The sequence below is a fragment of the Orycteropus afer genome, unplaced genomic scaffold (assembly GCF_000298275.1).
Source record: "Orycteropus afer afer isolate SDZICR_OR568_19922 unplaced genomic scaffold, OryAfe1.0 scaffold00271, whole genome shotgun sequence".
NCBI classification, from domain to species: Eukaryota; Metazoa; Chordata; class Mammalia; order Tubulidentata; family Orycteropodidae; genus Orycteropus; species Orycteropus afer.
The window spans coordinates 443924-455315 of NW_006921858.1; the positions used below are offsets into that span (position 1 = coordinate 443924).

Here is an 11392-nt window from a genome sequence, read left to right on the forward strand (position 1 = left end):
TCTGGATTGGGATTGCATTGAATGTATAGATTGCTTTGAGTAGAATTGACATTTTCACAATGTTAATCTTCCTATCCATGAGCATGGTATGTTCTTCCATTTATGTAGATCTCTTGTGGTTTCTTGAGATAGTCTTTTATAGTTTTCTTTGTACAGATCTTTTGTGTTCCTGGTAAGATTTATTCCCAAGTGTTTTATTTTTTTGGTAGCTATTGTAAACGGTATTGATCTCCTTATTTCTTTTTCAGCAATCTCATTGCTGGTGTAGAGGAATCCAGCTTATCTGGATGTTCATCTTGTATCCTGCCACAATGCTAAATCTCTCAATTAGTTCCAGTAGATTTTTGACAGAATCTCTTGGGTTTTCTGGGTATAGGATGATATCATCAGCAAATAGGGATAGTTTGACTTCTTCCTTACCAATTTTGATGCCTTTGATTTCCCTTTCTTGCCTTATTGCCCTGGGACAGCATTCGACTTATTCTTGAATTGTTTAAAAAATCTTATTCTTAATATTGTCAGCTGTCTTATGATATCATTGAATAACCTGTTTTCATCATTCATTTCCCACATTTATACTTTGCAGTATATCCTTAATAGCCAGATTTATAAGATTATTATTTTCAACCCCAGACAAAAGACATTACTTATTGGTATATTTTTTATTTGAAAGAAGTATTCATCGCTACCCAAGAAATAGAGTTTGAGCTACTCTCTCTGCTCTCATTAATGCTGAACTAGACTAGGCTAACACTGAGTAATGCTTAATAGTGCTGGCTCTGGAGTCAGACTGTTTTTCATATCCTGGCTCTATCACTTGCTAGCTGTATGACCTTGAGAAGTTATTTAACCTCTCTGTGCCTCAGTTTCCTTATCTGTAAAATAAGGGTAAGACTTCATTTTTGTTGTGAGGATTAATTAAATAAGTGAATATGTGTAAAATGCTTGAAAAAGTGCCAGGCACATGCTAGGCATTAATGCATATCAAGTATTACTATTATTAGGAGCTCTGGTAGTGTAGTGCCTAAGGCATTTGACTGCTAACCAGAAGACTGGCAGTTCAAACCCACCAGCCACTCCTCAGAAGGAAGGTTGGTCAATCTACTTCTGTAGTGATACCACCTCAGAAACCCAAGGCGGGGTTGCTATGAGTCGGGTCTGACTCCACAGCAGTGAGTTTTTTCTTTTTATTATTACTATTATTATTATCATTATTATTATGGAGGTTATAGAGAGTATTAGTTTTCTTTATTCTATTTGGCTACCCCTAGACATTATGCTGTTATTGAGTAGGAAATTCCCTGCCTGCTTCCTGTGATGACTAAGCTATTTGGTTATGAACTGCACTCCTTATCCTTTTTCAGGGCATTAGGAACTATATGATAGATAACTTTTTCCAGTGCACTAAAGTTACACCATGGTATTTGAAAGAGTTCGTATACCTCCAAAAGGTAAATTATTTACTTCGTCAGTTAATAGTGTTTATTGAGTACTGACACTTGGCACAGAAGTGGAGCAGTCTGGTCTGGCAATGTCATTATTCTAATTTTAATTATGTGACTTTAACCAAGTCAATCAATTCCCTTATTTTTAAAGCTGAAAAAATAGTATCTCTTAATATTTACCTGGTACTTTACAGTTAGCAGAATACTTTTCATATGTATGACCTGGTTTAATCCTCATAATAATACTGTAGGGAAGATGTTTCGTCAAATGAGAAAACAGAGGTGCAGAGATAAAATAACTGCTCACAGACATAAAGCAAGTAATTGGCAGTACTGGGACTTGAACTCAGATCTTTTAACTTTAAATCTGGTACACTTTTCACTATATCACACTTGGTTTATGGACTTGGTGAGGATCAAATGAGATAAGATATGTGAAAGTGTTCTGAGGGTTTGAAAAGCTTTAAAAAACTGTAAGATGGTAGGATTGTTAATTCTACTCTTGTTAAGTTCAAACAGAAATCCAAAAGAAATGAGAAGATAAAGATGCAAATGAAAAAAAATTTATGAACAAATAAATATATTAATAAGTACATGCAGGAAATCACATAAGTGCTCAGAAGAGAAAGAGGTGAATTGAGGAGCGATTGATATCTAATAGGATATTTAAAAAAAATCTTTAAATATATTTTAAAAATAGCAAATGGAATTGTTCATGGTAGAAGGAGACTTAAGTCAGTCAGATAGTTATAAATCTAGTAATATCTTTGGAAAATTTTAAGTTTTCTGATTAATTTTATGCTCTGCATAGTCCTTTCTTTTGTACTCTTGATATATTTAATAATGGATTCAATATTAATTTGCATTTGTTTATATTTTTTAGCTCTTTAGTATATTCATGTCCCAATTCCCTTATTAGATTATAATCTTTTTTTGGGGAATGGGGCTATGACTGTATCTTCCATAATCCTTAAACATTTCTGAAACTGTTAACATCCAATCAGTAAATATATACTTTGATACCTGAAAATTTTAGATGAAATTAGCAGAAACAGGTATCTTAAATAGTTGTGGAAGATTTTCATTCTTGTTAGTATTTGTTTCTTGTAGTGTTTAGAGTATATAACTATATATATTTCCAATCGTATTACTCTCAATTTTTTTGAAATAAATATTTCAGTGTTTCACAGAATAACATTTTTATTTTGTACAGATGCAAACAATTCCCCATCCAGAGCCCCTGTCTGTGGAATTTTCATGGATTTTGTAACAGCTTCACACCGTCAAAAGAGTCGGAATCAGGCCCTTAAGCAAAAGTAGGTGGGGAATTGTCAAAGGTATTTTGGAGTTTTAATATATGTTGCTTTTCATTGTATTTTTTTTTTGACTAGATATGTTCTTTAATATGTAATACCTTTCTCTTAGTGGCTGGATATTATATTAATAGTGTAAATGTGTATACTGCTATCTACTAGATGCTTGACATTTAATATTTGTAGTTAAATTCATGGTTAACTGTTCAATGATATATTTTTATTGAAGAAAAAATTATAATCATGCATTCACTAAACTTGTGGGCCAGCAACTCTGCTTAAATAGTGAGTGAACCTAGCCCTATTACCTACTTCTCAGTGTGATGTTGTTCTCATTTAGGTGCAATTGATTTAATTTAATTTTCATAATAGCTCTGCAAATTAAATATTATGTCCATTTTTCAGGTGATGCTGCTGATGAAATTAATAATTTAAAATATTAATAATAATTACTATTTATTGTTTATCTTTATTATGTGCCATTACCTGTATTACCTGTTTAATTCCTACAATCTTATTTTATAGATGGGGATATTGGGGCTTGATGTCAGTATCTAGTTCATGGAAGAGCTAAGATTTGAACCCAGGTCAGCCAGGCTCTGAAGTTCAAGCTTTTGATTGCTGTTAATTTAGAACTTATTTTTGAGTAAGTGATATTTATTACCACCTCCAAGAGAGGAGTCCCACCGCATGGAGGATAGTAAAGGGCATAATAACGCCTGCTATTAGAAGCAGCAGCCCTAGGTTATTAACCCCTCTATAGTTCGCAAGTGTCAGAGTCACAAAGAAAGACATGACTCACAGGAACTGGCTGGAACAACACTTTACTTACAAAGGGAAGAGAGAGAACAAGATCAGCTTCAATAGTGGGCACTCGTATTCCATGGTGAGTGGGTTCTGCTCCAGTGCAAGGAGGTGGTTTGTACACACCTCTCTTAAGCTGCAGGCATGCAACCTCGTTCCTTTCCTGCTGAGAATAGATATAGCAGGAGTTCTGGCCATGTGCTGTATAATGCACATACTTAGTTAAGAAGTTTCTGGGAATATTGACATGTGCTCTGATCAAAAGGGAAGGGGAAGGGCTAGATTTTCCTCTAATTCAAGTTTCAGAAAACTACATATGGTGTAATGCGATTTTAGTAAACACAGAATCAATCAGAGCTATATAGCATGTTGTTTAGTAATGTATAAATATGAGATAAAACAGTATTTTAAAAATCAAGGAAATGTTACACACATAAAATTCAGTATGCTGATTGTCACATGGATGGTGGAGGAGATGGAGAAGGTACAAACAAAGGAAGCATTCATAAGTGGATACAGGTCATTATTAATTTTAAAGATAGCAATGGAATTGTTTCAGTTAATTTTCTAGTTCTTGGGTTAGGTGGCAAGATCTATGTTCATTATATTGTAATTTATAAAACCAAACCAAATCAAACTCACTGCCGTAGAGTCGATTCCAACTCATAGCAACTTCTATTGGGTTTCCAAGGCTGTAAATCTTTATGGAAGCAGACTGCCTCATCTTTTTTTCTGCAGAGCAGCTGAGGTTTTCAAACTACCAACCTCCTAGTTAGCTGCCAAATACCTTAACCACTACTGCACAAGAGCTCCCTTATAATTTTTAAAATAGTGGTATATTATAGGAGTATTTTGCATATATCAAAATTATATTAAAGATTTTAAAAGAAACATGAAAGAAAATAAAAGGTAAAGACATAGATGGATTGGAGACAAACACAAATGAAAAAATTTTTGAGAAAAATTTAGGAGTACTTTATACTTGGAAGGTGAGTGTGTTCTGGCATTTGTGTATTACAAAGAAATAGAAATACAGTACAGATGAAAAAGATAAAAAACATAGAGACATTTATACTACTAGATAAAATTTAGTAAATTAACTAGAAATTTGAGGAAAATAGATACCTGCTTCACAGTATATTCCCAAACCCATTGCCATCGAGTTGATTCCGACTCATAGTGACCCTATATGATGGAGCCGAACTGGCCCATAGGGTTTCCAAGGCAGTACATCATGGAAGCAGACTGCCTCATCTTTCTCCTGCAGAGTGGCTTCTGTGTTTGAACCATCTGCCTTTTGGTTAGCATCTGAATGCTTTAACCACTATGCCACTAGAGCTCTTTGCTGCACAGTATACCCAGATAAATTCTAAATGGATTACAAAGTTAAAAAGTGTGTAGGTAGTATGGGTGATTGTTTAATGATACTAGGATAGCAAAAGACTTTCTAAGATTAAAAGCAAATTAAAAATATGTGAAAAACTTAATGAATTGTATTAAAAAAATTAAGTTTTTATAAAAAAACTCATTGCCTTTGAGTCAATTTGACTCATAGTGACCCCTCCTTCGGTTTTTGGGGCAGTATCTCTATGGAAATAGATTGCCCAATCTTCCTTTTGTGGAGGAGCTGGTGGGTTTGAATTGCCAGCCTTCTGGTTAGCAGTCAAATGCCTTAGGCACTATGCCACTAGAGCTCCCTAAATTTCTATAAGTCCATGAATTTGACACAATTAAAAGTACCAGGCTAAATGGGAAAAAATATTTGGAAATGATATGATAGAGGTTTACTATCCTTAATACATAAATGTTTTTAATTTGGTCAGCAGAATTCAATCTTCCTAATTAAAAATGGGCAGAGGTCATGTAAAAGTTGAGATCCAATTAGGAAACCCAAAAACCATTATGAGAATTTTGAAAAGAAGGGTTGTAATGCAGGTGATTAATTACATGAGTACTGAAAGAGCTAAAAAGCTAAACAGGGGACAATGAAGCCACTTAGAGATTAGCCACAGCAGGAAGCCAGTATTAAGCCTAAATTATAGAGACAGAGGCTCTCGGTATTTTTGAAGCCCAGAGAGCTGGAATCGTAGACAGTCTGTTTAGCAGGAGCTGGAGCCACCGAGAAAATACAGCTGCTGCCAGATACTCTGTTCAAAGCAGAGAGAGAAGTAGAGAAATAATTTATTCTCTTATCTTCTGCTCTTCATTCTTCTAGCAGTGTCTTTTTTTCCCCCCCTAGTGGAACCTTGCCTGACATGAGAGCCTGGGAAATGTAGTTCAGTGATCAGCATGGGGGGAGCAAGGAATAGATCTAAGGACAGGTGTCCTAAAGGGTATAGAGAGCTAATTCACAATAGAAAAATTCAGGCTGCCAATAAGTACATGAAAAAATTTTGTGCCATATGACTCGTCAAAGAAATACATATTCAAACAGCAATGATACGAGTTTTTTCCTGATGGAATAGATAAAGTTTTAAAAATGATAATATTTAAATGTTGAAGAGAATGCATAGAAAAAAGTTGCTTGTCGCAAATTGGTATAGTCTTTGGAGGCACTTTTCTATAATGTATCAAATGTATTAAAATTATAGATACTGCTGAGGAGTATATAATATCATATAAAAAATGTTCTTATGATATGAGAAAGCATGTTACAAAAGCTTATGTACAGGAACTTCTGCTTTTTTCTATTGTGGAATAGTTTATATCATCAAACCCTTGTGTCAGAACAATTATATAAGATGGATTACAAACCAAAAACACCCCAGCTGATTGAATACGTTAAGGAGTAACCGAGACAGCCAAGACTTGAAGGTCTGAGATCTTGAAGAGAAGGGAAACTCAGTGTGAAGTGAGCCCTGTATCCAATGCTGTGGTGTCCAGCCAGGGAACTTGATGCTGTGTATCTCAAGGCATCGTACAGAGAGTGCTGGCCTAGAACTTAGGACATTCTCAAAAGACTAGGGAGACAAAAATTGAAGTTTAGTAATTCTAGGTAGGAGAATCCTTGATAAACATCCCAGACTTCAGTTGAGACTGCTAAAGGCTGTGCTCTAGAAAATAGAAATGTACTACATTTCACAGACCTTGAAATCAAGCCTAAAGTTATCTCAATTCATGCTGAGATCAATATGATCTGTCTGTACTTTCCCTGCCAGAAGAAAATGAAATACTCTCCCTGCTAAAGAAAATAATTAAATCAAAAGTTTCTATAATTTTTCCTATACAGTGTCTGACATTCAATAAGAAATTACTTGGCATATGAGGAGATAGGACCAAATAACCAAAAACTAAGAAAAAAAGAAAACAGTAGTAATAAAACTGTATGTGATCCTGATAGTGGAATTATTAGGTATGGATTTTACAATGGTGCCTAAGGCATTGGACTGCTAAGTAGAAGGCTGGCAGTTCAAATTCACCAGCCACTCTTTGGAAGGAAGATCGGGCAATCTACTTTGGTAGTGATACTGCCTCAGAAACCCAAGGAGGGGTCGCTATGAGTCAGATCCAACTTGACGGCAGTGAGTTTGGTTTTTGGTTGGTATAATCAATATTACCTGTGTTTTACTGACTATGCAAAGGCATTCAAATATGTGCATCATAACAAATCATGGTTAATATTGTGAAGAAAGGGAATTCTAGAACACTTAATTGTAGTGATGAGGAACCTGTACATAGATCAAGAGGCAGTTATTAGAACAGAACAAGGGGATACTGCATGATTTAAAATTAGGAAAGGTATGTATCAGGGCTGTATCCTTTCACTATACTTATTAAATCTGTATACTGAACAAATTATCAGAGAAGCTATGTGAAGAAGAGTAGGGCATTAAGATTGGAGGAAACTTATTAACAACCTTCAATGTGCAGGTGACATAGACAGCCTGTTTAGCAGGAGCTGGAGGCACAGAGAAAATACAGCCGTTACCAGATAATACTTTGTTCAAGACAGAGAGAGAAAGCAAAGAGGGCTTGAAGACTTCAGTATAGATTACATTCTCAACATAAAGAAAAAAAAATCCCCACAACTGGACCAATAAACAGCATCATAGTAAGTGGAGAAAAGATTGATGTGGTCAACAGTTCCATTTTACTTGGATCTATAATCAACTCCCATGGAAGCAGCAGTCAAAAAATCAGACAACATATTGCATTGGGCACATCTGCTACAAAAGACTTCTTTAAAGTTTAAGGAACAAAGTTGCCACTTTGAAGACTAAGGTGTGCCTGACCTAAGCCGTGGTATTTTCAGTTGCCTCATATGCATGTGGTGGCATAGTGCCTGCCTAAAGCATTTGACTGCTAACCAGAAGGCTGGCGGTTCAAACCCACCAGCCACTTCTCAGAAGGAAGGTTGGGCAATCTCCTTCCATAGTGATACCACCTTGGAAACCCATGGAGGGTTCGCTATGAATTGGATTCAACTCCACAGCAGTGAGGTTTTTTTTTTTTTTTGTTGTTGTTCATATGCATGTGAGAGCTGGATAGTGAATAAAGAAGACCACAGAAGAATTGATATATTTGAATTGTGGTGTTGGTGAAGAATATTGAATGTATCACAGACTGCTAGAAGATCGAACATATCTATCTTTGAGGAAGTATAGCTGGAATGTGCCTTAGAAGTGAGAATGGCCAGACTTTGTTTCTTGTATGTTGGTCATGTTACCAGAAGGCACCAGCCCCTGAAGAAGGATATCATGCTTGGTAAAGTAGAAGGTCAGGGAAAAATGTGAAGACCCTTAACGAGTTTGATTGCTACAGGAGTTACAATGATGGGTTCAAACATAGTAACAATTGTGAGAATGACACAGTACTGAGCAATATTTTATTCTGTTGTAAATAGGGTCACTATTAGTTGAAACTGAATCAATGGTACCTAACAACAAAACATAATACATACAAGAAAATAGATAAAAAGAGGATAATTTAATCTGAAAATTAAACTCTATAAGAGAGAATTAAAAAGCTATGCCACTGGTATTCCAAATATCAAAAGAAACTCAAAATTACAGTTACTGAAATTAAGAATTACGTAGATGAGGTTAATAGCAAATTATGAGAAATGACAGGATTAGTGGACTAAAAGAAAAGACATTAGAAGAAAATATCCATATTGAAGCACAAAGATAAAAAAGGATGGGAAAAATCCAGAAAAGACTGTAAGAGATATACAAGAAAGAGTGAAAACAATCTAACCATATGTGTACTTACCATCCCAGAAAGACAGATGAGAAAGAATGGAGCAGAAACAATTGAAGGCCTGTTGCCTGGGGAATATCCAAAATTGGTGAAAGCCATTGAACTGCAGATTGAAGAAGTTTTGTGAACCTCAAATGAATAAATTCAAACAAATATAAAAACAAACAAACAAATCCATGTAGGCACAATGTAGTAAAACTGCTGATAACCAAAGACAAACGGAAAACCTTTAAAGTAGCCAGAGAATGGAAAAAGATCCATTACTTTCAAAGAAGTATCCGTAAAACATAAAACTAAATTTTCAAAGGAAACAATGCAGGCCAGAGACAATGGTAAATTAAATTGTGGAAAGAAGATAACTGCTTGGAAATCCATAGTGAATAATATTCTTGAAAAATAAAAGTAAGAAATAGGTATTTTCAGATTCACAGAAGTGACGAGAATTCTTTGTTAGCAGACCTGTATTAAAAGAAACACTTAAAGGAGTTTTTCAGGCAGGAGAATACTGATTCCAGATGGAAACACAGAAATAAAAAGGAAGGAAAGGCAAAGAAAAATATCAGTGTGTGGGTAAATATAAATTAATAGTGATTACATAAAACAATAAGAATATCTTGTGGAATTTAAATGAAGCACAATTAAAATCCACAAACTTTCTGTCAGTTTGTGTAACAAAGATGGCTTCCATGTTGCAGTGATGCTAGAAGCTATGCCACTGGTATTCCAAATATCAGCAGGATCACCCACGGTGGACAGGTATCAGTGGAGCTTCCAGAATGATACAGACTAGGAATAAAGACCTGATACTTTCTTTTAGAAAATTAGCCAATGAAAACCTTGTGGATTATAACAGAACACTGTTTGACTTGCTTGCTTTGGACACATCTTCAGGAGGGATCAATTGCTGGAACAGGACATGATGTTCAGTGAAAGAGAAGGCCAGCAAGGGTGAGTAAAAGCTCAGTGAGATACATTGACAACATACAGTAGCTGCAACAATGGACTTAAACATGCTGGAGATTGTGAGGATGACACAGAACCAGGCAACATTTTGTTCTGTTGGATATAAAGTCACCATGACTCAGAGTTGACTCAACAGCATCTGTCTTTTAATCTGTCTATCCATCTAGAGTTAAAATACTTCACAACATAGTGTAAGAATTGAGAGAGAAGGGATAATAAATTATTTTAAGGTCTTGCCAGGAAGAAGTAAAAGTACTTAATTTAAGGTAAACATTCCTAAGGCAAGGAGCTCTAGTGGCATAGTGCCTAATGCATTTGACTACTAACCAGAAGGCTGGCAGTTCAAACCCACACCAGCCCCTGCTTGGAAGGAAGATTGGGCAATCTACTTCCATAGAGATACTGCCTTGAAAACCCAAGGAGGGGTCACTATGAGTCGAATTGGCATCTAGATGGCAGCTTGCAAGCTTTTAAGATCCCAGTTGCTACTTGCCAAACTAGGAGGTGGAACAATGTTTTGTGTAGTATGTTATGCCAATTGAGCTTGATGTCCTCTGTGACTGTGGTCCCAAGCCTATAGGTTCAACTACTTGGTCCCTCTGGGTAGATGGCTGTGACCAGCAGTGACTACAACCTTGCCCTTTGTCAGCTCCACTATACACCTGGGAATTCAGATCATACACATAAAGTTATAGAACCATTGTCTGCCAACCCTATACATGTTCTTGGGTATACTCCCCACTTCATAGACATACCTAATAGTTCAGCCTGACCACCCATCTATCCACCTATATACCCATGTTTGCCTTCACTGACAACGCCATATTATATGTGCAAAAGGATTCATCTTTGTTGTCTGTACTTCCCACGTACCTCTCTATGTCTTTCTCTTCCTCAATGTCACTATATTGATCACTCACATTTGGTACATTGTTCTTCTCTTCATCCAAATACAAACTTATCTCTATCTATCTAACAGTGTTCCCTTCCCTCCCCTCCCACCAACAAAGAAAATTTCCTTCCATAGATATATGTTTCGTTGACTTTTACAATAATGGACCAATACAATATTTGTCTTTTTGTGATTGACTTATTTCACTCAGCATGATGTCATCCAAGTTCATCCACGTTATGTGGTATTTTGCAGATTCTACATTATTCTTTAGGGTTGCATAGTATTCCATTGTCTGTATGTACCATAGTTTGGATATCCATTCCTCAGTTGATGAACATCTAGGTTGTTTCCATCTTTTGGCCATTGTAAATAGTGTTGCGATGAATGTGGGTGTGCATATGTCTGTTCTTGTCATGGCTCTCACTTTTTTAGGATATATACCTAGTAATGGAATAGCTGGGTCAAATGGCTTTTCTAATTCCAACTTTTGACGGAATCGCCATACTGCTTTCCACAGTGGTTGTACATTTTACAGTCCCAAGAGCAGTATATGAGAGTCGCAATCTCTCCACATCCTTGCCAACATTTGTTATTTTCTGTCTCGTTGAACTTTGCTACTAGTGCTGGAGCAAGATGGTACCTCATTGTTGTTTTGATTTGCATCTCTCTAATAGCTAATGGGAGCTCTGGTAGCATAGTGGCTAAGACACTTGCCTGCTAACCAGACGGCTGGCGGTTCAAACCCACCAGCCACTCCTCGGAAGGAAGGTTGG

General features: G+C 36.1%; 1 protein-coding gene across 1 annotated transcript in view; it reads left to right on the top strand.

Annotated features, from left to right (window-relative positions):
• The window catches only part of DYNC2I1 (dynein 2 intermediate chain 1), a 163591-nt gene that overhangs the window by 64063 nt on the left and 88136 nt on the right, over positions 1–11392 (top strand). Inside the window, exon 11 of the mRNA XM_007950401.1 lies at positions 2659–2761. Coding sequence (XP_007948592.1) covers positions 2659–2761 — 103 coding nt within the window. The remainder of the gene's footprint in view (positions 1–2658; positions 2762–11392) is intronic.